Genomic DNA, 27,061 nt, shown 5'->3' on the forward strand with positions numbered 1-27,061 from the left:
CCAATGCATCCTGTCGAATGCTTTTTGAGCATTGACTGTCAAGAGAAGGGAATCCATGTGTGTGTGATCTGCCTTGTGGATGAGATGCAGAATACGTTTTGTGTTGTCGCTACTCTGCCTACCTTGTATAAATCCTGCCTGATCAGGATCAATGATACCCGGCATCATGGGACCCAGCCGAGCTGCTAGAATACTCCTAAAGAGCTTGATGTCTACTGTTAGCAATGATATAGGGTGATAAGAGCTACAGAATTGCTGATCTTTCCCAGGCTTGTGGATCACTACAATAGATGCAGCTAGCATGGTCGAGGGAACCGAGCCAGAGTCCCCAAACAAAATAAACAGTCTCGTAAGGATGGGAGCCAGGACCTGACAGAATGATTTATAAAAGTTGGCTGGGAATCCATCGGGTCCCTGGGATTTGAAGGGCTTGAGGCGGTAGATCACGGCTATAACCTCTTCAACCCTGATGAGGGCATCTAACGAAGTTGCTTGGGCGTCGTTTAAACTTGGGGTAGTCGTCCCTTTCAAATAAGTGTTTGTGCTGCGCTGCTAATTCTTGACTCTCATATAATTCTGCATAGAAATTCTGAAACTCATTCGCTATTTGTTCACCACTCAATATCTCTACTCCCACTTGGGACTTTAGGGATTGAACATTTGTCTGCTGCCTTTGGGCCCTCAGCTTATTGACTAGTAGTCACCCTGCCTGGTCTCCTCCCCCTCCTCTCCCCTCCCCCCATATATATATAGAAGGAGTGTTTCTGATAGATACATCTGCCGTGTGCATTCCTCACCTTGTGAATATCCCCCTTGCGCCAGCAACATTCAGAAATTCTTTTTGTAGCCTCGCGCCGACGTGGACTCGGACGTCATAGAGACACGACATCGCTCGCGACTCCACTGACGTCACCGACGCCTACAATAGGCCCACGCCGGCGTGATGACATCAGTTCCCTTTTTTCCACGTCGACGCTAACGGTTTTGGGATACTCTGTAGCTTCTAGTAACTCTCTTACTGTATTTCTTCGTTTCTCTGTTCTCTTGCCTCTTTGTTATTTTAATATGTCCACAAAGAAGACGGGTTTTAAACCCTGCAGAGAATGTGGAAAGATGGTGTCCGTTACGGACCCACACCAAGACTGTATTTGGTGTTTGAGCTCCGACCACGACGTGGGTGGGTGTTCGTCGTGTCAAAAGATGAATCCAAAGGCCCTGCGAGAAAGGGAGTCTAAGCTTCTTGTGGCTAAACTGAAGGCCGATAAGGTTAGGAAATCTTCGAAATCCCACTCGAAGAAGTTGAGGTCGAGATCGAGGTCTCGGGAGGCGTTGGCTTCAAAGTCTTCGTCGGATCATGCTTCGAGGTCACGTAGGAAGCAGAAGAAGAGGAGACATGAGTCTCGTCGTCATTCGAATGATAAGTATGACTCGAGGTCGAGATCACCCAAGAAGATTAAATCGAAAGTAATTCCTCCACAAGAGATTTCGGATCAAGAAGGCGAGGCCTCGCCTTCAGAGTCGCAAGTTCATTCTCCGACTCCGGTTCCCGATCCGGCTCCGGTTCCCGATCCGACTCCGGCACCGTCTTCAGCTCAAGAAGAGTCGGTGAAGTTCCTGTTGAGGAAGAGGAATCGACTCCTTTTGTTGAAACAAATTCGAATCTACCTCGAGGACGACCTGAGCATCCACCTTTTCCAGCTCCAGGTCAGGATCCTTCAGCGTTTCTCAACGCTATGTATGATGTTTTCTCGAGGTCATGGTACCCCTCTGGAGCGCCTTCGGGTCCCATGGGTCCAATGGCATTTAATTTGGGGGTGCCTCATTCATATGCCCCGGCACCTTTCATGCCGTATTTGCCGGCTCCGACCCCGCTGTGGCAGTACCAGGCTCCACGGAGATCGACGCCGATGTCGGCGCCGGCTCGACCGAAGTCGACGACTCCAGCACCGGTGTCGCCCGCTCCAAGCAAATCTCTGGAACATCCTTCTAAGCCTTCGGATTCGATTCCGACGTCGGCTCCGGCGCTGTCTGAGTCGACAGTGGATCCGGCTGCACTCAGTGTTAAGCAGAGATCTAGGAGAGAGGCTCAACGTCTCCTGGAAGAGCAGAGGTATTGTGAGTCTCATTCTGACTTGGAAGAAGGTGAGCTGGATGAAAATTATTTCGAGGATCTAGCAGAGGCTAGTGGTCTTGAATTTTCCCCAGAGTGGGTATTACCATCAGGTCCTGATGTACTGTCTAAAGATGTTCAGCCATATCATGTGGTAGTGAAAAAAGCAGCAGGACTTTTAGGTTTAAAATTGCCTACTGTTGAATTTAAATTGAATCTGCTTACTGAGGTTTTTCATTCTCCGAGTTCAGCTGAGGAGCCTTTGCTCCCTTTTAATGATGCTTTGACTGAACCCATTATGGAGGTGTGGAAGAAGCCTCTTTCTGCTCCTGCTGTCTCGAAAGGTGTGGCTAGGAGGTATAGAGTGGCTCCTGAGGACCCTGCCTTTTTGTCGTCTCACCCTTCTCCTGAAAGTTTGATGATTCAAGCGGCATGTTCTAAGAAGTCAGTTGGTGCTTTTCCACAAGTACCTGGTGACAAGGAAGCTAAAAAGCAGGATCAAGTGGCCAAGAAAACTTTCTCTTCCGCGAGTATGGCGTTAAAATCAACAAATGCCACTTGCCTTATGGGAAGATATGTCCACGCTCTTATGGACTCTGTGCGTACGTTGATCCCTAAGGTTCCAGAAGACTGCAGAGGTGACTTTGAGGAAGTTTTATCTGACACTCAAGCGGCAGCTCGTCAAGTTATCCAGAGCGGCCTTGATACTGCAGATTCTGTGGCAAGGATCATGGGCACTGCTGTTGCCACAAGGCGTTCAGCCTGGTTAAAATCCTCAGATTTTTCTGCTGATGTACAGTCTGCTTTGTTAGATCTGCCTTTAGATGGTGAAGGACTCTTTGGCAAGAAGGCAGATACGGCCTTGGAGAGATTTAAGGATAGCAGGGCGACTGCTAGATCTCTTGGTCTTCAAGTTAGAGGTTCTACGACCAGGAAATTCAGAGGCTTTGGTCGCTCTTCTTATCGTACATTTAGACAAGGTCAGCAGCAGCATCAACAGCAGCAGCAGCAGCAAAATACCTTGTATAGGTCGTACAGGGGAAAGCAAAGGGCATGTCCTCGAGGGCGTCAAGCCTCTTCCTCCTCCACCTCCTCCAACCCCCCAGCCACAGAAAAGCAGCCCTAGATCCGCCATTCAGGATCATGTGGGTCCGGTGGGGGGTCGGCTTACCCACTTTCTACGGGATTGGGAATCTGTTACATCAGATCTTTGGGTTCTCAACCTCGTAGAAAATGGGTATGCCCTTCCCTTTCGGGAATTCCCTCCCAATTACCCTCCTTGCCAGGGATATTGCTCAGAGGAACATCTGTTACTCCTTTAGGAGGAAGTTCAAACTCTATTAAGAAAGGGTGCGATAGAGGTGATCCCAGAGCAAGAAAGGGGTCAGGGATGCTACTCCCGTTATTTCCTGATTCCCAAAAAGGATGGCAGACTTCGTCCAATCCTGGATCTCAGGATCTTGAATTTTTATCTGAAACAGGATAAATTCAACATGCTCACCCTTGCTCAGGTTCTTCAGGCACTGCTGGAAGAAGACTGGATGGTGTCGCTCGACTTGCAGGATGCGTACTTTCACATCCCAATCCTGAAGTCGCACAGGAAGTATCTCCGTTTTACGGTGGGTTCGCAGCACTATCAGTTTGTGGTCCTTCCGTTTGGACTTACTACTGCGCCTCGAGTCTTCACCAGGGTGATGGCAGTGGTGGCAGCACATCTCAGAAGATTATTATTATTATTATTATTAGGTTTTTGTAAAACGCATAGTCACCCGTAAGTATCCCAGCGCTAAGATCCGGACAAACCAGAGGGTAACAGGGGGAGAGAGGAGGAAAAGGAGATCAGGGGAACAGGTGAGTTTTCAGCCGCTTCCTGAATCTGAGGTAATCTGGTTCCGTCCTAAGATCACGGGGGAGGGAATTCCAAAGGCGGGCTGAGTTGACAGAGAAGCGCCGTCCACCTGTGCGCACCCTCTTCACTCTGGGGATTGTGATGAGGTATTCATGGTCGGATCGGAGGGATCTTGAGGCTTTGTAGGGCCTGATGCATTTATTTAGGATGAGGGGGCCTTTGTCCTGTAGGAGTTTGTGTGACAGACAGAGCTTTAAACTTCACTCGCTCTCTCACTGGGAGCCAGTGGAGATGTTTCAGGGCTGGTTTGGCCGAAGATCTAGCCGGGGTATTGGTGAGAATCCGGGCCGCGGCGTTCTGGATCCTTTGCAGTTTGTTGAGGGTTGCCTCGGGAGCGCCCAGATAGATGGTATTGCTGTAGTCCAGCCTTGATAGAATAAGGCCTTGGATTAACAGTTTCTGGGAGACAGGAGGAAGTAAGGGCAAAATCTTCCTGATAGATTTGAGGAGCCCGAAGCAGGTCCCAGCAATTTTTTTGGCTTGAGTCTTAATTTGAATTTGAATTTAAAAACATTTGTTGAGCGCACGTATACCTAGCGGTTTCATGGCGCTTTGAAGATTACAACCAGCGGACGGCAGCAGGAGAGGGCATGCTAAGTGGCAAAGGCGCTAGAAAAGAGAAAAGTTTTCAGGTTTTTTCGAAACTCCAGGTAGGAGGATGAGGTACGGAGCGCCAAGGGGAGGGAGTTCCAGAACACAGGTGCCAGGGCCGCAAATTTCGCCCCGCCGGCTTTCTTTTTCTTGAAGCGAGGTACGGTCAGAAGTGCCATGTGGGTTGAACGTAGGTCTCTGCCCGGTAGGTAGGGACTGATGGCAGAATTGATGAACTCGGGGGCGGTGCCCATCCTGGCCTGGAAAGTGAGGTAACCTAGTTTAAAAAGGGAACGTTCTCTCACGGGCAGCCAGTGCAGAGCCTTCAGCAATGGGGTGGCTCGATGGTATTTGGGCAGTCCATGAATCAGGCGGGCAGCCTGATTCTGCACTAGCTGCAGGCGGTGTATGGCGTAGGCCGGCGCGCCGTTGTAGATAATGTTACCATAATCTAGGCGCGAAAGCACCATAGCCATTACAATGACCTTTAACGTCTGGAGGGAAAAAAAACGAGATATTTTTCTAATTATCCTGAGGGAAAAAAAACAGGAGGATACCACCGAACTAACTTGGGAGTTCACAGAGAGTTGTGAATTGAGTAAAATCCCAAGGGTCTTGACTTTGGGGACCGGGAGTGGGGGGACACCAAGTGATGGGCGCCAAAATGACGGGGACCATGGACTGCAACCACCTCCAGTCAGGACTAACTCAGTCTTGTCAGGATTGAGCTTGAGGTGGTTGCAGTTCATCCAGTCCTGAATGAATAACATGACAGTTTGAACATTTTGGGCGGACGAAGGGGAATGGGAGAGATTAAAGATTAGCTGGAGGTCGTCGGCGTAATTAAACACTGTGACCTCCAGCTGCTGCAACATAAAAATGAGGGGGTAGATGTATAAATTAAACAAAAGGGGGGAAAGTGATGAGCCCTGGGGGACGCCACACTCCACCTTACGGGAGGCGGCAGTGAAGCCAGCAACGTGGACCGCTTGAGCCCTGTCGCGTAGGAAGGACTCAAGCCATGAGAGGGCTAAGCCCTCTATGCCCGCCGCCTTGACACGGGTGAGAAGGGTGGAATGGTCCACCGTGTCAAAGGCGGCGGACAGGTCCAGGAGGATGAGGGCCTGCGAGAGATTGGTGTCGATGCCCTCGCGAAGTCCGTCCATTACTGAAATCACTACCTTCTCCGTGGAGTGTAGGGGTCGGAAGCCCTCCTGGCGGGGGGAGAGACAGTGATTTGCTTCCACGTGAGCGCTCAGGGTGGTGCTGACATGAGTTTCCAAAACCTTTCCCAGGTAGGGCAGCAGGGAAATGGGGCGGTAGTTGGAGGGGGATGAGGGGTCAACACCAGGTTTTTTCAGGATAGGAATAACGACCGCTGCTTTGTGAAAGTTGGGGACAACACCATTGCTGAGCGAGTCGTTAAGGAGAGTGAGGGGATGGGACGGGACAAGTTAAATAGATCTCTCCAAGAACGCGAGCAGGGCCAAAGTCCAAGGGAGAGCCCGATTTTACCCGTTGGAGCAACGGGGGAAGAGAGTCCAAGGTCAGTGGAGGGATGATGGTCCGTTTGGAGGCAGTGGAAGGGGGAGAGGGGTTGACAAATGTAGGTGAGGGGGGGGTATATTGGTTTTAATTTTTTCAACCTTCTCAATGAAGAAATCATTGAGCGAGTCGCATAGATGTTGGGAAGGGGGGATCGTAGCCGTGGCTCTGTTGGAAGACGCTAATTCGTGTACCGTGGCAAAAATTTCTTTGGACTGGGACTCAGCCACTAGTATCTTATTAGAATAAAAAACTGTCTTGGCCTCAAGAATGGCTTTTTTATAGGTTTGGAGAACAGAGAGGTATGCAGTTTTCAGTGTGGGGCAGTAAGCTCTCCTCCAGGCTCGCTCGGCTCTCCGCGCAGCCAGCTTCTTTGCCTTAAGGTCTGAGTTAAACCATCTGTTAGCTGCGTGAGCTCTTTTAACCGTAATCCGTCTCAGGGGAGCGAATTCATTGCCCGATTGGGTCAGCCAGTTGTTGATGGTGGCCAGTTGAGCTGGGGCAGTGAGGCCTGAGAGGTCAGGGCTGGTCTCAGCCAGCGATGAGCAAAAAGAAGGCATGTCCGCTTTGCCCCATTTCCTGACCCAGATATTCTTACGAAGTGGAGGCTTAGCATCAGGGGCTAGGGCAAGGGAGAATGAGATAAGGGAGTGATCGGACCAGAGGCAGGGGGAAACAGTGGGAAGTGATGTGGGGACATTTAAAGTCCAGATCTGGTCCAAAGTGTGACCGAGGATATGGGTGGGACTGTGGATGTGAGATGTGAAGTTGAGACTGTTCATAAGATCGGTAAAGTCCTTGGAGTGGGGGCTTTCGGCTGGGTCGTTTGGCCAGAAGTTAAGGTCCCCTAGGGCTAGGACTGAGGAATTGTTTATCGCCAAGGTGGCGAGAAGGTCTTGAAAGCTGGAGTTGAAAGAAGGGGTAAGTTGAGGGGGACGATAAATGAGGACACAGGTCAGGGGTGCCTGGTAAGAGGTCGAGCGTGCCACCAGGTAGTCTACTTCCGGCATTAAGGGAGAAGGAAGGATCTGAAAGTGGAGATCAGTGCGAGCTATCAGGGTCACTCCTCCTCTCCTCTTGCCCTCTGGTCGATCAACTCGGTTGGCAGAGTATGAGGGGTGCAATATAGCTAGAATATTGGGTAGGGAGTCCGCCTTGAACCAAGTCTCAGTTAAAAACAGAAGGTCGGGTGCATGCGTGTCAATAAGGTCGAATAGTTCATGCTGGTGGCTGACCGCTGACCTGGTGTTAAGAAGTATGGCCGAGATGTTAAAAGCCGGGACTTGGGGAGTGAAGGGATGGGGAAGGGTCGGGGATGGTGAGACATGCGAGAGTGCCAACTGTGACACAATCGCAGGAGGGGAGCAGGGAGGGGAGGTAAACAGACCAAGGGCAGACATAAAGGTAGCTACAAAAGGGGAAATGGAGCCAGAGGACCAGTGTGAGCAGAGTTGACATGTGGAATAGGTAATCAAGCGGGCAGAGTGGGGTGCCCCTAGCCCCTGCCAGCCGCGGACGGGCGCAGACGGGCTTAACTCTGGCGCTCGTCGCGCCCGCTGCGCTCGTCCGCTGCGCTGACACATTTGGGCCGTTTATATAGAGGAGTAGCGAGGGGGGAGTGGCGTGGGTGGAGTTCGCCGGTCCTGCCCAACCCAAGATGGCGGCCGCGGCCGCGGCCGCTGTGAGCCTGCCAGAGACGATCAGCCCACAACAAGCCACGCACAGCCCCTGAAACAAGGAAGCAGGTTAGTGACCTGTGAGCCTTTTCAGTTGCCTCCTCCGGTGGCCACAGTGATAACGGATGCATCCACTCTAGGGTGGGGTGCTCATCTGGGGGATCTGGAGGTCAAGGGTCTTTGGTCTCCAGAGGAAAGTTTGCTTCACATCAACCTTCTAGAATTGCGGGTGATACGTTTGGCGCTCAAGGCCTTCCTTCCTTCCCTTTGAGGCAGGTTAGACAACAGTTAAAAAGCACTGAAAATAACAACAATAAAAATGCGTGTCACCGCTCGTAATCAGCAGGACGAAAGTAGTATTAAAATTAAGAATAGCGACCATCCAGCTACCGCTAGCAAGCCCACTGCCACCGGGCTGCTCGCAATCGCCGGGAAGGTGCAAGGAACACTCCTAAATAGAGGAGTAGCGAGGGGGGAGTGGCGTGGGTGGAGTTCGCCGGTCCTGCCCAACCCAAGATGGCAAGTCTTGAAAAGACAAGTCCTTTTCAAGCCAAATTCCCAGGCTCTTGATCTCGGACGGGGGCTGGGGGTTCACCCAAGCAGGGGGGGCAGATGTTCTGAGAGAGGGACAGCCCCTTCTGGCCAAGGAGGAGAATATCTTTCTTTGAACCGTTAAGTTTCAGTGACGAGCTATTCATCCATCCTTGAATTTCTGCAAGACAGTTGTAGAGGTCCGATGGTTCTTGGTTTGGGTGAGATAGAGACACCACTAATTGAGTGTCATCAGCGTAGCTGATGATTTTCACTCCGAACGGGGTGACAACCTCCTCCAATGGGGACATGTAGACATTGAATAATGTCGGGCTTAAGGATGAGCCCTGGGGCACACCGCATTGGAGGGGGGTTTCGGGAGAGAGGGTGTCCTTCTCCCAGACCTGAAAGGCACGGTGGACAAGGAATAATTTGAACCAAGTCAGAGCAGTGCCCTCAACACCGAGGTTCTTGAGTCGCTGGATTAAGACCCGATGGTTGACGGTGTCGAAGGCCGCACTGAGGTCCAGGAGGATCAAAGCCACTGATCCTCCTGCGTCCAGAAGGGCTCTGGCCTCCTCCACTGCTGCAAGTAGGGCGATGTCAGTGCCCTGCCCTGGGCGGAATCCAGTTTGCGAGCATCTGAGCAGGTTGTTAGTCTCCAGATACTGCGAAAGCTTTTTGTTAACTAGCTTTTCAGCGATTTTACTGGTTCCGGGGAGGAGAGAGATTGGCCTGTAGTTGGCCAAGTCCGAGGGGTCCAGAAAAGGTTTTTTAAGTAGCGCCTTGACGACAGCCGCCTTCCAGCTGGGCGGAACTTTTCCCTGGAGCAGTGAGGCGTTGATGAGATGAGTAAGTTGAGGGACGGTGGTGGGATCAGGGATTCCTGTATTCCCTTATTTGAACGACTGGCTGATCAAAGCGGAGTCGTCGGAGAGAGTGCTTCATCATCTGCAGGATACAACCCAGTTGTTGTTCAGGTTGGGTTTTTCGATAAATGTACCCAAGTCTCACCTGGTGCCCTCCCAGCGCAACCTGTTCATAGGTGCTGTACTGGACACAACTGTATGTCGTGCATTCCCTCCTCCTCAAAGGATTCACGACATACAGGAAATATTCCTTTATTTTACAATGGAGCGGTCGTTCCAGTCCTGAAGGTCCTTCACCTGCTCGGTCTGTTAGCTTCTTGCATTCTGTTGGTCAACCATGCACGCTGGCACATGAGGGCGCTCCAGTGGTGCCTCGGCAGGCAGTGGTATCAGCACAACGGAGATCTCAGGGAGTCAGTGAGGATCTCCAGAGAAGCTGCGGCGGATCTATCTTGGTGGGGCTTGGAAGTCAACCTTTCTCAGGGGAAGCCTTTTCAGTTGCCTCCTCCGGTGGCCACAGTGATAACGGATGCATCCACTCTAGGGTGGGGTGCTCATCTGGGGGATCTGGAGGTCAAGGGTCTTTGGTCTCCAGAGGAAAGTTTGCTTCACATCAACCTTCTAGAATTGCGGGTGATACGTTTGGCGCTCAAGGCCTTCCTTCCTTCCTTCCTTCCCTTTGCGGTCGTTCGGTTCAGGTCCTGACGGACAACACGACCGCGATGTGGTACATCAACAAACAGGGAGGAGTGGGGTCGCAGTGTCTCTACAGAGAGGCTCTGCGTCTCTGGTCCTGGGTTCAGGGCAAATCATCTGGCCGGAGTTCTGAACGTTCGTGCAGACGGTCTCAGTCGGCAGTTCTCCGCCGACCACGAGTGGAGGCTTCACCCGCTAGTGGTTCACAACATCTTTCAGATGTGGGGGACTCCTCGAGTGGACCTGTTCGCCACTCGCGAGAATGCTCACTGCCTGTTGTTCTGCAGTCTCCAGTATCCGTTGCAAGGAACCTTGGGGGACGCGTTTCAGTTGAGTTGGGGAAGTCAACTCCTTTACGCGTTTCCCCCATACCTTTGATTCCTCAGGTTCTGAGGAACATTCGCCAAGACCGGGCACAAGTCATATTGGTCGCCCCAGACTGGCCAAGAAGGGTGTGGTATACAGATCTTCTCCACCTATCCTCTCACCAGCCGCTTCGTCTCCCTCTCAGGGCAGACCTCCTCTCTCAGATGGAGGGCAGGTTCTACACCCCCACCTCCAGACATTACACCTTCATGCTTGGAGATTAAACGGGGCAACCTGATTTCCTTTTTCCTCCCACCTGACGTTGTGAATGTCATCTTGTCAGCCAGGCGTGACTCCACTAAATCTATCTATTCTTATAGATGGTCAAAATGTGTCACGTGGTGTGGGGAGAAGTCTATTGACCCTTTGAGAGCCCATTTGTCTGATGTTCTCCAATTTGCCCTTTCTCTGGCGCAACAGGGGCTTGCTGTTGCTACAGGAAAGGGCTATCTTTTGGCGCTGTCGGCTTTTCTCGGCTTGCCTGACCAGCCATCTCTTTTTAAGTCTCCTGTAGTTTTAAGGTTTTTGAAGGGCCTCACAAATAAGTTCCCTCCTTCTCCTTTTATTGTGCCTCAGTGGGACTTAAATCTTGTATTGGCCTTTTTGATGGGTGCTCCCTTTGAGCCTCTTCATAAATGTCCTATGAGGCTTCTGTCTCTCAAAACAGTCTTCCTTGTTGCTATAACCTCGGCAAGGAGGGTAAGTGAGCTTCAAGCTCTTAGTCACAAGCCGCCTTTCTTGACCATTCATGCTGATCGAATGGTTCTTAGGACCAGGGCTGCTTTTCAGCCTAAGGTGGTAACTCCCTTCCATCTAGGACAGTCCATTACCCTTCCTGCCTTCTATCCTCCCCCTCACCCTTCTAAGGAGGAAGAGAGACTGCACCGTCTGGACCCCAAAAGGGCGGTGTCTTTTTACTTGGACAGATCTAGAGACTTTCGTTTGGATGACCAGCTCTTCATTGGGTTCGCTGGTTGCAAGAAAGGAAGAGCGGTCCATAAAAGAACCTTGTCGAGATGGATCGTCCTCTGTATAAAGATCTGCTACTCTTTGGCCGGTAAGGAACCACCAGAGGGTATAAGGGCTCATTCTACAAGAGCTAAGTCTTCAACCTCGGCATTGGCCAGAGGTGTTCCTGTAGAGGATATTTGTAGAGCGGCAACTTGGTCTTCCCTCCTCACTTTCGCGAAGCATTACTGCTTGGATTCCGAAGTGAGGAGGGACGGTCACTTTGCTCGCTCTGTTCTCCAGGATTTCCTGGTTTAGAAGAGTGGACACACTCCTCCGGGAGTGGGGACTGCTGTGGGACTCTATTCACAAGGTGAGGAATCCACACGGCAGATGTATCTATCAGAAGAACAAGTTACTTACCTTCGGTAACGCTTTTTCTGGTAGATACAATATCTGCCTGTGGATTCCTCACTGACCCTCCCGCCTCCCCGTTGTCCTTTCTTCTATACCAGAGTTTACTGTAATGTATTTATTTTATTGTCAAGGAATTGTTTATTTCATATGTTTTATTGCATTTGTTTCACTCTGTGTGTTTCCTTGATGTTTTCATGATATTTGTACTGCGTATACTGTGTATATATCTACTGTCATTGGTCCGTCCGTGTGCCTCGAAGGCACGGAAAAAAGGGCGGAACTGATGTCATCACGCCGGCGTGGGCCTATTGTAGGCGTCGGTGACGTCAGCGGAGTCGCGAGCGATGTCTTGTGTCTATGACGTCCAAGTCCACGTCGGCGCGAGGCTACACAAAGAATTTCCGAATGTTGCTGGCGCAAGGGGGATATTCACAAGGTGAGGAATCCACAGGCAGATATTGTATCTACCAGAAAAAGCGTTACCGAAGGTAAGTAACTTGTTCTTTAGGAGTATTCCGCCCTGTCAAGATTTAGCCCTGCTAATTAATCCTCCGCTGTGCATAGTAGGTGCCACATTTCCCCTCTATGTGTTTTGTTGTTGTCTACCGATATCGCTATTAGTTCCCCCCCGAACCACAGCCTTCCAGAGAGTGGAAATTGCGATGTAAGGGGTGTCATTCTGTTCGAAATAATTGCATGTAGCGACTGTTAGCTGTTGTACTACAGCGGGCCTGTGGAGCATGGTCTCCCTAAGACACCAGTTCCCATGTTGGTGCTTCTGGGGTGGGACTTCCAGTGTGAGGCTCACTGCGTCATTGTCCATTAATTCCACTGGCTCATCTCTGTGTCCCTCATGATACGATGGACCTCCCTGGTCCCTAGTAAATAATCAAGATGTGCATAAGTTTTGTGGGCATGCGAGTAGAATGTTTATTGGGTAGGTTGTTGATAGGCCTCGCTCCACAGTTCCAGTAACCCCATCTCCTGGAGCCACAAGCCTCCTCCCTTTGACAAGGCCCTGGCCTGATCAGTCCTAGAACCAGACCTATCCTTATTGATGTTGAAAATAAGGTTCAAATCTCCCATCACGCGGTCCTGTGTGAACATCACCTCTGAGACTACTGTCTGAAGGAACTGCTCCTGGCCTGAGATAGGAGTGTATAGAGGTCCCACTACCAGGTCGTGGCATCCAATATGGACAGAGTATGCCAGGAATCTACCTTTAACCTCTGCTTCTTTGGGGCCTATCTTCCATTAGAACCGTTGAGTGCTTTAATTGCCTGCAGTGCCATAACTTATGTGGAAGAAGTTATCTAATTGTTCCCTTGTACCCCAGGTGATCCTAATCTCCTACAGCCCCTTGGAACAGAGTATCTCCCCTGTATATGCCAGTTGTGTTCCTCCTTTCCCTCTAAAGTGCGTAATGCGGGGTAGGTCTTCATTCACCTGGGCACAACACTAACAACACTTGTGACCTTAACGTGTCCATTACATGCCGTGATTTGATGCGGCCAATCGCGATTAGTTTATAGATTGGCAACCGTATCGGCCGGTACTACACCTTTTTGGTGCAACTCATGGTATGATTAGGTTAAAACATCACATTACCTTTGTTTTTAGTGTAGATATACCACAATTTCAATAGGCCCTGAGGAAATGCCGCTAGATCCATATGACTAAAAGGCAAGAAACATGATGACCGCATGAGATTGAGCGCAACACACTGCAGCATCCTTGCTGAGAGTCGCCACTCCAGATTTTAATCAGGGTGGAAATCAGGATCATTAAAATTATTTTGCCTGACTCTTGCATTTTCCTGTTTTAACTCCCATAGTCTACTCGACTAACACACTTGCACGTCTACACTTATTAGGCCCCTTACACCAAAGAGCCCCAGCATTGGGTGCCCGTCTGGTATTGCACCGCCGACGAGCATGCCCAATGATGAAGCAAGACACCCAGCGGGCTGGGTGTGTGAGGGCCCTCATTCCGAAAGGAAGGATTTCCCTTCCCTCCTTTCGTTACTTTTCTGCTTAGGATCTTCCCTCTTTACCTGTCTCTCCCCCCCTAGAAACTGCATACCTATTTGTTGTGTACATTGACCAGGGCACATATGATGGACCTTTTATAAGCCCTCAGTCCCCCCTCCTAGATTGCATTCTTAGTCCCACTATTGATATTTCCTTCACCACCATCCCTGTTTTTTACCTGTGCCATCCTGAACGTAACATACCTTTCCTTGTAAAGATCTCTGATACCCTAACGGGTCATGTTCGCGCTATATAAAACTTTAAATAAAGTAAATAAATAACTCATAGCAGCATAGATACACTGTTGCATTTCTGTTTTGATACTAAAGTTTAAACCTTAACATAGTTCGGATTTTTTTTTCAAAATTACACTAGTCTACCACCCGTTTACAGGAAGTGACGTACCTGCAGCTGTTTCTCTTCTCTGGCATCTTAGTTTTTCGTCACCTTTTGCTGGCAAGTCTGTCCTTGGGCAGCTTGAGATGGTGTTCCTCTGGTACCTGTGTTGTGTAGACCAGCCTGGCTCATTTGCACCCTGGTCTCGGTTTCTCCAGTCGCGTTCAGTGCAGAGCCGGGACTGCGGGAGTGCAACTTCTAGAGGACAATTCACAAATGTACATTTGTTCGCAAATGTAAATTTACAAATACATTTGTCGTACTTTTCCTAGCAGGGAATCCAGTAGGGGATTCCTGCAAGTGTAAGCCCGTTTATAGGTGATCTCCACCACGAAATCCTATTTAAAGGCTGGGAAATTGGCATTCCAAAGTGTATCTAGCTGTGGAACACTGGAAACATCCACAGACAACTATGTTTGTGGGCATTCATGAACTACTCTGGTTTCCCATTCCAGCCTGGACAGGGTTGGGTTTGCCTTCCACCCCAGTGCTGGTGAAATTCACTTTCAAGGGTGGGATGGGCCATGAATCATCCCCAGCTGTGGTGGCGGCGGGATAAGGAGTTTCACCACACAGATTTGTCCCTCCCCCTGGTAGGAAAAACCTAATTGTGCATTTGCACAGAGGATTCTGTTTCCCCTGTGAGGAGTCCTTTTTTAAGGAGAACTCTGCAGAGCAGGACTGGGATTCCAAATGGACTGTCCCATGACCTTGCCAGGAATCCGCCTGGAACCATTTTCGTGGTGCATCTTTCTGTGACGATGCCTCAAAATGATTGTGAAATACAAATATTGGTAAATCTACACTCTGATATTAAGCATGGTTTGCAATTGTAGACTTGGTACATCCTTTGTGAACCGGCCCCTATGGGTCCGTATTGTGTGCTCCTGACAGAGGTGGCGTAGTTGGAGTTACAGGTTTCGCGACAGGCTCCTTAGTAATCCACCTTGGTATTAATTTCTACCAGCACTTCCCGGTGGGTCACGTAATGATTTTTTTAGGGCTCCATGGTTTCTTCCGTCTGCTCCCTCCTGTGTTTGGGCTTTGAGCAATAACCTTGGCTGGTGCTATTCTCATCGTGTCAGTTTGGGGGTGCATGATTCTCTCTGGGTTGTGAGTCTCCCGCTTTTACTCAGCTGAGTCCGAATGTAACTGATGTTTCTAGGTCTGAAACAGTGGAGTTCTTGTTGGTTGTGCTCTTCACCCATTCCTAGGCATTTTGTGCTGCTGTCGTGTGTTTTTGGGGAGGTGGTGGATATGGGTAGTTTTCAGCCCTTGGTAGTCCCTGAACTTCACATTTGCATGGTTTGCTTTCTATTGTGAAACAGGTTTTGAAGTTGGGGTTGAATTTGCCCGGTTATTTCTCATCAATGCATTAACGAGCGCTTCCTCTTGTAGTGATTTGACAGCTTGTCACTACAGTCTTTTTTCCCAATGAGGCTTTCTGAGATGGCAAACACATGTAGACCTTTACACCTGCAGCAGGAGTGAAGCACACAGCCTGATGCTTATCTCCTTTTGCACAGGTGGTTGTAGAACATCTTCAAGATGCACCACGCTGTCTCTGATCCAAACACGCCCTCCTTAGGCCCCTTACCAAAGAGTTTCACTCAATAGTCTCAATACCAGAAGATGCTGTATGCATCCAGATTCCACTCAAGGAACACCTCTGCTGTCTTTATTGATTATAATCAAAGCCGTATTCGGAAAATGCATATGCTAACTTGTTGAGCTATTGCCCGGTTGCCTACCTGACCTGCCTCGGAGGACCATGAGGATGACCTTGTTTCATTTCATGTTTTGACAATGTGTGAATCAACCTTAGTTGTTGTTGATTGGCCTTCCATATGGTTTGCATGGCTTCCCTTGCTTTGTGTTCATAATGCCTAATTAACTTATTCTGTGCTTTACCTTTGGGTCTGTATAAAGCTTTATAACTCTTCCTTTCTCTCATTCCCACAGGCAGCTCTGAGTATTTTTGGGATTGTTGGAGGACCTCTTCTCGGTGTCTTCTGCCTTGGAATGTTCTTCCCTTGTGCCAATTCTACCGTAAGTGATGTGAACGCCCTGTATCTAATGACACCACCCAACACAAATCTAGTCCCTTTCATTTCCAACCTTCAATCAGAATTAACAGGTCAGATAACGTAGTGGTCTGTGTGCTTGCGCCACAGCATGCCAGTCACTGGTTTGAATCCCAGACAAGCAGACTCCACCTTTGGGAGGGGCTAAAGGAATGATAGCCCTCACTCAAGCCCACCCATTCTCCTCAGCAAGAAAGCAATTTCCTCAGATGAAATTGTCTAGTCTTTTCCAAATTGCAAGTTCTTTCTTCTTACCTTCATACTGTATTTAAACCTGTCAACATCTGCCCTGCAAGGGGGCATTATTAGTGGCTATTACATTGACCAGAAGGGGGGGGGGGAGCGCAAAGACACTGTATTCCCTGAGCCATACACTGTATTCCCTGGTAGTAATGTTTCCATGAGAACTTGCCCATTCTCCCTTGCAAAGATTATTTTGGGTTTTCATTCAAACTAAAGTGTTTCTGTACTTTTGTGTTTTTCCCGAGCTATCCAATCCTGCTGTGAAGTCTCTCAGTTCCCTGTGCACCATTGGATCCATCTTGCACGTTTAAAGACGTTAGACAGGCAGGACAACTTCCTGATATATGTGGTTCTATCCAGTGAAATGTGCTCCCTCCTAATTAACCCATCAGCAGATAGGTGTCATCATGCAGTGGTACATGATGTCAGACGTTCACCAGGCCTCAGACGTGGAGTTCGAGAGCACAGTCAACGTAGAGCAAGATGGCCGCTCTTGATTGCATAGGACACTTCGACCCCTTAGATCTGGAGCTGGGCTCTTGCTGGTCCAGACATGAAATTCCCTGCACTCCCGCTTGGACTGTGACCAGGGCTGAACTGGCACATGGGGCACTCAAGCAGGCATTGCCCAGGGGCTGGTCCTACAAATCAGTGTGTGGGCTGCGTTTGGCTGTTTGTGGGCTTGTTTTATGATCTGCTCGGCGGTTTTTACTGTGGATTTCACGAATAATATTAAACCAATTATGGCCTGTAGCAAGCTCAGATCCATGCAGTCGTCTCCACCATGCAAACCCCTGCAGTGTGCCTGTACTGGGTCAAAAGTGCCCCGATAGGCCACTTTTTTTTACCAACGAGTAGTTGTGCATCAGGAATTAAATCAAAACAGAAGAGCACATTTAAAAAAAAATAAGTTCTACATCCGGAAGAGAAAAACATGTTCATGTTCGCTCGAGACCATAGGTTATTGTAGTGTCCTCGGGCGCAGGGTAGCGGTGCAGCCTACCCGCGCCGACAAGGTCACGCTAGCGCTGGCGCGTGTCGTCACACGCCAGCTATAAAATAAAGGAGGCTTGGCCGACGGAGTTAGTCGGAGCCACGAGGCAAACCAGCTGTCTGTGTCCAGAGTATTATTTATAATACGGTACCGCTACGTAATGCGCTAGCGCCTAGACACCATTACACTGGCGACGAGGGGTTAAAAGAACCCATGCTGTGCTAGTGGCACCTCCAATGACTGGTGGTGCGCTGTCCAAGTGACACAGGCTCTAGGCCTTTGGTTTCACGCCCGACCTCGTGGTCACCTGCTGAGGACCCCAAAACAGGCGTGCTGCAGCTGAGGCGATCCCGGTAGCATCTGCGAGTGCTCTGCGGAGGGAGGAAGACCCATGCTGCGCCCAGGTCCAGGCCTACGCCGGTGTGCCCCACAAGCTGACCTCTGTAGAGGAGAGGAGTGAGTAAGGAACAGCCCCAAGGGGGTGTGAGTACGACCTATCCCGGGAAGAAGACCACAGCGACATCATAGTTCAACAAAAATTGGTTCTGTTGGGTAAGACAGGTTATTTGTACAATGCTCATAAATGCAAGTAAGCACAAATCAGATCTCTGATACAAGGAGTAGTGTTTAGTGAGATATCAATTGCTCAAAACACGGAGGAACGCAGTTATCTGTTCAAAAGTCTTGTATTATATACATTAATACATGTTAGCTTCTTTACAAAACTGAATTACTTCATTCGTAAATTAATTCATCAATACATAGCAAGACCGTGATAAACAATTTTGTGACTTTTTGTGAATGAGTGCTCAGTGAACAGAATAATATGTACAGTGCGGGAAATGAATCTATACAGATGTATATACAGGTAGGATTGGGGCTTGGTCAGATGATGGTTTGTTCTCAACCAAGGATTCCTTTGGTTACTGTGGAAATCCTGGTGATTCTGAACCTATGGATTCATCGATGTTTCGACCCTGGTGTGCCCCTGTATCATAGCCCCCAGCAAAATCACAGCCACCCTCGGCCAGGCCAATACCGGCTCACCCAGGAGAGGAGTAGTGCACGTGCCGCGAGGGGTGCTCATGCATGCTCCAAGATGGCGTCAATCCCCGCCATTGAGCCTTTTGTAGTGGATGGGGCTCAATCATCCCTTGCTCCGCGTTGGAGAGACTGGACTGATTGTCTCCAGATCTACTTCGAAGGGGCGGGCATAGCCCGTGAGAGGCGCAGAGCTCTACTTCTCCACCTAGGGGGCAAAGACATCCACCGTATCTACAAAACATTAGTAGAAACTACGCCCAAGTCCTATCTCACCCTCCTCAACGCCTTAAACGCACACTTTGAACCAATGGCGAACAGGGACTATGAGAGATTTATCTTTCACCGGGCCAAGCAGGAAGCAGAGGAGTTGTTGGACGCTTTCCATGGAAGGCTAAAGGAGTTGGCTAGCACATGCGAATTCCGTGATGAGCAAGAGGAAATTCGAGGGCAGATAATCCAAGGGTGTTACTCATCCAAACTCAGAGTCACCATCCTTCAGGAAGATGGCAAGCCACTAGCCGAAATCATCTCCCTGGGCCGCTCCAAGGGACTGTCGCAGGCCAGAGCCTCCCACATTGAAGCTGCCCTCCACCGACCCGTCAAAACTGGGCAAGTCAACATGGCGGAGAAAGCAAATGTGGTGAGGGCAAAAGCGTGCCAATTTGCCGGGAAGAAACAGCAGGACAAGAAGAAGGAATGCGGATACTGCGGAGGCCCGCCCCACCGCGTGCAAGACTGCCCGGCGAGAGGAAAGAAGTGCAGTGCGTTTGGGTGGATGAACCACTACGCGGCGGTATGCAGGTCGGCGAAAGCAAAGGAAGAAGCTGCTCAAGCAGTAGTAGAGGAAAGAGACAGCGAGGACATGGACGATGACACAGGCGATTACCCAGTCCACTATGTGTTCGCGATTGATCAGCCACGACGAAGGAAGCGACGTCTTCCTAAGTGCCGAATCAAAATTGAACAGCAGGAGGTGAGAGCCACTATCGACACTGGAGCATCCATTGAGCTGATGGCCGCTAACGTATACAATCAGCTTAGCAATCTGTCCCCCCTACGCGAGGCAAGGATCAGAGTGTTTGCGAATGGCCAGAAGGTACCCATTTCGCTGATAGGATGTTTCAAGACTGAGCTGCAACACCAAAACCTTAAAATCCTCACCACCATGTATGTCACGAAGGAGGGCAGTGGTATGCTAATAACCGGACAGTCGGCGGAAGAGCTGAGACTCCTATCATTCGCCATGGCAGTAGTAGAAGAGGAGCTAGAGGCCATCATAGAAGAATTTGGAGACGTCTTCAAAGGCATCGGATGCCTGAAAGGGAAAAAGGTCTCCCTCCATATTGACTCGTCAGTCCAACCAGTGGCACTGAGACATAGGCGCATTGCATTCCACCTGAGGAAGAGGGTTGAAGAAGAGCTAGAGGCGCCGGAGAAACAAGGTATTTTCGAAAAGGTCAGCGGGTCTGGGTGGCTCCGATCGTAGGGGCCCGGAAACCGAAACAGCCGGGGCAAGTCCGCATTTGCGTGGACATGCGCCTTCCAAATGCAGCGGTGAAGAGAGAACGGCACATAACCCCAACCATCGACGACATATACTGGGAGAATTGAACGGCGCCAGATGGTTCTCAAAGATGGACCTCCGGTCCGGTTATCACCAACTACCACTACATCCGGACTCTCGATATATAACCACCTTCTCCACGTATGTATGCCGCAGAAGAAACCGACACCTTAATTTTGGAATTTCAAGTGCCGCCAAGGTGTTTCAAAACACCATCCGTGAGATCCTCAGCGGACTCCCAGGGGTTCTAAATGTAAGTGATGACTTGCTAATCTACGCATAATCGATGGAAGATCACCATCAGAGACTGAGAGGAGTCCTCCAAAGGATCAAGGAATCCGGTCTGACCCTACACCGGGAGAAGTGTCTGTTCTTGAAAAACAAGATTAGCTTTTTCGGTTACACCTTCTCCGATCAGGGAATAGCCCCGGATCCCGATAAAGTGAGGGATGTCCAAGATGCCCAGCCCCATCCAACATCTCGAAAGTAAGGAGCTTCCTGGGGATGGTGAACTTTTGCGGACGCTTCGTCCCTGACCTCTCCAACATCACAAAACCCTCAGGGAGCTGACGAAATCCACCACCATGTGGCAGTGGGGCCTGGAACAGGAACAAGCTTTCAAAGCCGCAAATTCAGCCCTATCGGCCGACATGACCCTGTCCTACTTTGAACCTACCAGATCCACCAACGTTGCAGTGGACGCAGTCCCTATGGACTAGGAGCAGTCCTAACCCAGCTACAGAGCAATGGAGAATGGGCGCCAATTGCATACGCCAGCCATTCCCTAACGGACACAGAGCAGAGATATTCACAAATAGAGCGGGAGGCAATCGCCATCCACTGGGCCTGCCGGCACTTTCATGTATATGTATATGTATATGGCCATCCCTTCACGGTATCCACAGACCACAAACCACTCATCCCCCTGTTTCAAGGTTCTGTATCCAAACCTCCACCGAGGATTGAGAAGTGGATACTTCAGTTGCAAGGGTATGACTATCGGGTAGGGTACAAACCGGCTCATCGAATCCAGCAGACTACCTCTCGAGACACCCCAGAGCAGCCACAAAAGCGGAGAGAGAGGATGCAGAGGACACTGAAGAGTATGTCCGGCTCGTACTGGAAAGGTCACGGCCTCTGGCCACTGATGCCGTCCAATCAAATGGCGCCCTGTTCAAGCCACTCTGAGCAGGCGGACGCCGCAAGCCAAAGCGACACTAGAGGCGATGATGCGGGAACTGTCCATCGACAGCCGAGGCTGCCTATTACGAGGACCGCGACTGGTGATGCCATTTAGCCTGGCCCAGCAAGCTGTAGACTTGGCACACCGAGGTCACCAAGGCATGGTGAAAACCAAGTCGGCTGAGGGCCAAGGTGTGGTTCCCAGGAATGGACACTATGGTAGAGCATACAGTCAGAACCTGCACCTAATGTCAAGCACCGGACAGCCGGAACGCCCTCACCCTGCCAACACTGAAGACAACCCCCAAAGGCCGTGAGAATGTGTAAGTGCAGATTTTGGACACCTCCCCGATGGACGCTATGCATTAGTAATCATTGACGATTTCACAAAGTACCCAGAGGTAGAGATTGTCAGAAGTCAGACAGCCACCGAGGTCATCACCAAGTTCGGAAAAATCATTGCCACACATGGAATATTTGAGGTGGTCAAGACAGACAACGGCCAACCCTTCCAGGGACAGGAATTCGCAGACTACCTAAAGAGCTGGGGAATCCACCACCGGAAGGTAACTCCACGCTGACCACAACCCAATGCGGAAGTGGAGAGATTCATGCGCACGCTCAAAAGACGATACGCATTGCGCATGCGGACGGGTCCCCACTGGAGAGGGCCATCTACAGTTTCTTGAGGGAGTACCGGCTGACGCCTCACCTCACAACTGAAGCAGCAGCAGGGCCGGCAACCATGGGCCGAGTGGTGAGAGACACTATCCCAAATCACCCAAGCTGGATTCCTGCCCAAGTGGATGCCGAGAGAACACTGGCTAACCGGACCAACTCTAATGACAAAGCTAGTACCCGGAGACGAGCCAAGGAGTCCGACATTCAAGTAAGAAACAGTGTGTACATCAAGGATAGGTATCCTGGGAGCAAATTCCGACTCCCGTTTGAACACAGGCCTTGGACAGTCCTTCGCCGAACTGGCACCATGGTGACAGCCCAGAGGGGAACCGAAGTAGTCACTCGCAGCATCTCATTCTTCAAGAAGGTATACCCCGGAACACCCAATCGACAGGAGCCAGAGCTCCCGAGGACCAGGCCAAGTCAGCCGACAGATGAGGACGGTTTTGGACTGCAAGGGCAGTACCCCAATGAAGATGAGAACGCAATGAGCCAGGACACTCAACCAATGCCGACAACTCTAGGGGAGAGCCTTCCGAGCTCTCCGGTAAGATCCCAGGCAAACGGAACACCACCCAGAATGACACCGTCTGTGCCATCATCACAAGGGGAGCAATCAGGGTGCGGGTTGCGCAAGAATCCAGCACCATCCTCCCGGCTAGCTGATTTCCTGGTGTGATCATCCAGAGACTGGAATTCTAGTGACTGGTAACAGATCTGCATTATTTCTAGTGTTTTCTAATTTGTTTTATTCGATAAAGGTTAGAAGGAATGTAGTGTCCTCGGGCGCAGGGTAGTGGTGCAGCCCAACCGCGCCGACGAGGTCGCGCTGGCACGTGTCATCACGCGCCAGCTATAAAATAAAGGAGGCGTGGCCGACGGAGTTAGTCGGAGCCATGCAGCAACCAGCGATCTGTGTCCTGAGTATTATTTATAATACGGCGCCGCTGTGTATGGCAGTAGCACCTAGACACCATTACAGTTATGAAGCCGAGGTTCCTATTTTTAATTTATTTTTCTTTTTTTTTTAGAAGCGTGACCTTCTGCTCACACCGAGGTAAGGTGGCAGCAGGAAGTCACCGGCTCCGTCTCACCATTACATGTCTCCAAGGCGCTTTTCCCTCAGAGCGTCACATTTTATTTCTTCTGAAAAAAGCTTTGTAATTGCTGCTAACAAGCAGCATTCAAGTCAAAATGCTGAGACTGATGATTTCTAAATTCATTTCGTCATTATGTGGTGGGGGGAGTGCTTGTGATTTTAAAAAGCTATATCGAAATTATAAATGTGATCTATTTTTCTATGTTGATTTTATGTATTTGTTGTACTTTTTTGAGATTTGCTGGCAGTGCTTGCCTTCGAAAGCAGAGCATACAGCTTTGTGCAGGACTTTTTGCTCCCGTGTTTTCTCTGATGCTGTGTTTTTTTCCGTGTGTTGCATGCCTTGTTTGTAAGCGATGTGGTCATGGTAGTGACTCTTGCCTTCTCCTCCCCAGGGCGCTCTCACTGGCCTGCTCGCCGGCCTCGCCATGGCCTTCTGGGTCGGGATTGGGAGTTTCGTGATGAACGTGAAGTCTGCCCCGTCTCAGCTGCTGAACAGCACCGTGAACCCCGAGGCTGGGAACTTCACCACCGCCGTCATGACCACGCTGCTGACCACAGCGCCCGTCAGGAAGAGGTACTGTGATACGGCGCGAACAAGGCGGTGTCTGACTGAGCTGAGCAACATTGTGAGCGCGCTGGGCCGGGTGGACACAATAGAGCAGCTGAGCGGAGATTAGGACGTGGGAAAAGATAGAAGTGTGTCTGTCGAGTTCACACAGGAGGAGGGAAATGCACGAAGGAGACTGCTAAAGGTTCCAAGGCTGGGGCGGGGGCATGTTAGAATCCTTTGTTAGCGTGGAGCTCCGATAACAGACGCTGCCAAATGTTCGATGCGCTGGAATCAGGCTAGGGTCACTGGAAATATGCGGCAAGGGAAGACCGAATAATGTGGTAAACATGCCAAATCCATAGCTATGCAGAAAACACTGCAGTTGCAAAATCGCAAAATTCCAGAGGTCCTGAATCTGAATTCCAGCAAAGGTAAACACAAACCTGCGACGTGTGATCATAGTAACAAATACAGCAGTTCCTAATGCTGTTTGTTCACACGCCAAAAGTGTAAAGGTTCAGGTGCTGATAACTGATGGCAACGCAAGACAAGGTCACCATCCTGAACAAGTGGGCAGACTCTGGCTCAGAACTCCAGCTTGCTTGGTCTTCTAACACAGTGCTGTCTATGGGCCTGCTTTTAAAGATGGAACTTCCAACTCAAAAAGAGTAATGCACATACTGACGTGCTGAATTATATGATGTTAATTGCCCCCATCCAGGGAATGCGAGAGGGTTTAGAATTCAAGCATTGACTCTTGCTTGCCTCCTTTCCACGCCTTCCTGGACTGAGGCAAGGTGTTGATCTGTGGTTTGAAGCAGATGTGGGCAGAATGAATTCTCCTGCATTATATGTGCTCTGTTGGAAGACCACCGAGCACAGCAAGGAATATAAATAGGGAAGTAACGGTGTTTATAATCAGTGGTATGTTTTCTACTTTGATCAGATTTGGAAAGGGTTTGGGGAGGCAGTTGGGATTCATGCACTGCATGTGTAAGTTAAAATCAATGTCACAGAACATGTATAACTGATCAATATCTGCAAGTCTGTAACGCAACTGGTGCTCATGTAAAGCGCTCTGATTTATGTGGCATAAACTCGACCCAAAGGAACGCCCCCCGTGTCCCCCCCCCCCCCCCCCCCCCCAAAAACAAAAAAGTGAGTGCAAACTCATAGAACTGAAGTAGGGCACTGTAGTTTGCACCTGTGATCCACACGTGACCCTGCCTGGTCAGTGGGGGCATTATAATGCGAGCACCAAACAGTGTGGTCATCCAGGGCTTGTTGGAATGATCCGAGGATGGTTAATTCAGCCAAGGAATGAGTTTGACACAAGATGAAACATGGGCTGGGGGAGGCAAAGCAGGACCGATAGGGGCCAGTGTCGAATGCTGCCTGGAGGGGGGAACCCACCCCCAACAAGCCAGCGAAAAAGGGGCGCACCAGATTGGTCGCCCCCTAGGCAGCCACTAGCCGCCCTATCAGCATAGGAGGCTGTAAGCGGCTGGGGGGGATTCAAAAGGTCCCCTGTTGAGCATACAAACCCCTCCTGGTCGAAACAGAAACCTGGGAACGCAAACACAGAGGGCTTGCAAAAAGGGGCACCTCGAACAAAGACAGTGCTGTCATTCAATGAGCAACAACAAAATGTTAAAGGACATTGCAGGATGTACAATGATATGGATGTTTGATAAACCAACTAAAATTGCGAGATGTACAACCATGTTTTATAATAAACTACAGCCTTTTCAATGCACCATATCTCGTTGTCACTGGAATGATCAATGGGAAAAGGGACGCAGTTCGGGTGCTGAGTGGGGGGTGGAGGACTCGCCCCTGGGAGGGGTTATACTGACACCCATGTGGTGCAAGCCCCCTCCCTTACCTCCTAATGCCGATGACCAGCCGATCCTTGACAAAGGTTTGATCACCACTGCTGTATAAGGCAGGGCAGAGGGTAAGATGGCGGCTGGGATGGAGGACAGAGTGAAAGTAGGAAGGCAACGCTGCCACATAGGACTCGCCAGTGTCTACTATGGCAGACATACCGTAAGGCCTGTTTGTTTGTATTATCTCTGGTTCGGCTGCTCTGATCAGCATGTGACCACGGTCATGGCAATGAATCCACATTCTCCCCTACTGACACCTTGCTTTGAAAGGTATTGACACCTGCAGGCATAGTAGAGCCTTGATCTCTCTCTTTGCTGTATCAGGGGCTAGGCGCCACCCCCTTTCAATAACAGCAGTGATTCAAAGTTGTGATGTGACATGGACACTGAGAATCCTAAAGCAGTAAGTCCTGTCAGGAAGGCAGGGGCATGCACACTTAGGGGGTTGCTTGGGTGTGCCCTGAGGCTTGTGTTTGTTTAGTACTGATGTTACTATTCAGTTTAGTAGCCCTTGTAGTCTTGCAGAGTTTCCCTGTGCCTCAAACTGATAGTTTTTACTACTATATGGCAAGTGTTTTAAATACTTGATGCAAATCTACAGGTTTCCCGTAATCCAAACAGTGCAGTGCTTGTGTGGAGCTGTCAGTATACCAGATATCTCAGACGTTGTGCCCACTCTCCTCACTGAACCAGCCAGCAGAAGACACTGATGCAACTTGACAGCACTTCTGGGGCTGGCTGGCCCCAGAGTGACCCACTTGCATGCCTGAGACAGTGTATCTGCCCGCCAGGGGACCCTAACCTTCTCCCATCGGTTCTTCATAGTCTCATAGTCTTGTTGCCAAAACGCTGAAGCTTGTATTGGAAGTGCACATAAGCATGAACCTTCAAAAAGTGTAGTTCGGAGCACAGCTACTTTGCTCAGCCAGCTGGTCTGTTCGGTATAGTATATATTTTATTAGACTCCAGCCTGCGCCAGTTTAACTCTCACTACAAACACTCAAATCGACCTCAACCTCTTCACTCCCACCAAAGCTGTTTCCTGGAGTGCATTGATACACGGGTGAAACGCCTATTGATAGATCTACAGTCATGAATCACTGTGACCAAATAATACATTTATAGGTGTCCAATATGGCACACTGGTTCAACGGGGCTTTAAAAAGTCATCGATGTGGCCATGTCGGCAGCCCTTGTTGGGATTCACATCAGTCTGACAGTGAGTGGAGACATCTGTGCTCATCAGTGTAGCAAGCAGGAATGATCCCAGGTACCCCTTAGCTGTGTTTACAAAATAAATACAATCTGGTAAGATTGTTGTTGTGCATTATTTTCTTGTGTTTCTGTGAGTAGTGTTCGAGGTAATAATGGTATTAGTTATTGTCAGTGTGTGGATACCTCAGTGTAGATTACCACTTTATTAAAAAGATGACGTGTCATTAATAAGGAAACCATCTGTACAACGAAGTTATTACCACGTTGTACATTTACCAAACATTTTTTTCCACATGTTTTTAAGACGCATATGCTTTTCCAGCATATGCCTTTACCGCACAAATAAGGTAAGTTTGAGGGTTTTGGGGGGGCTGAGGTCTTCCCCCAAACCCCCCCCAATACATTGTATGTGTGTGTGTATATATATAT

The 27,061-nt window shown here is 49.8% G+C and overlaps 1 protein-coding gene across 4 annotated transcripts in view; it reads left to right on the top strand.

Moving 5' to 3' along the window:
- The window catches only part of SLC5A6 (solute carrier family 5 member 6), a 327,265-nt gene that overhangs the window by 279,523 nt on the left and 20,681 nt on the right, over window positions 1-27,061 (top strand). For all 4 annotated transcript variants that reach the window (XM_086928095.1, XM_086928097.1, XM_086928096.1 and 1 more), the window contains exons 12-13: window positions 16,047-16,133; window positions 23,371-23,552. In XM_086928095.1, coding sequence (XP_086784221.1) covers window positions 16,047-16,133; window positions 23,371-23,552 — 269 coding nt within the window. The remainder of the gene's footprint in view (window positions 1-16,046; window positions 16,134-23,370; window positions 23,553-27,061) is intronic.

This window comes from Lissotriton vulgaris, chromosome 6 (genome assembly GCF_964263255.1).
Source record: "Lissotriton vulgaris chromosome 6, aLisVul1.2, whole genome shotgun sequence".
NCBI classification, from domain to species: domain Eukaryota; kingdom Metazoa; phylum Chordata; class Amphibia; order Caudata; family Salamandridae; genus Lissotriton; species Lissotriton vulgaris.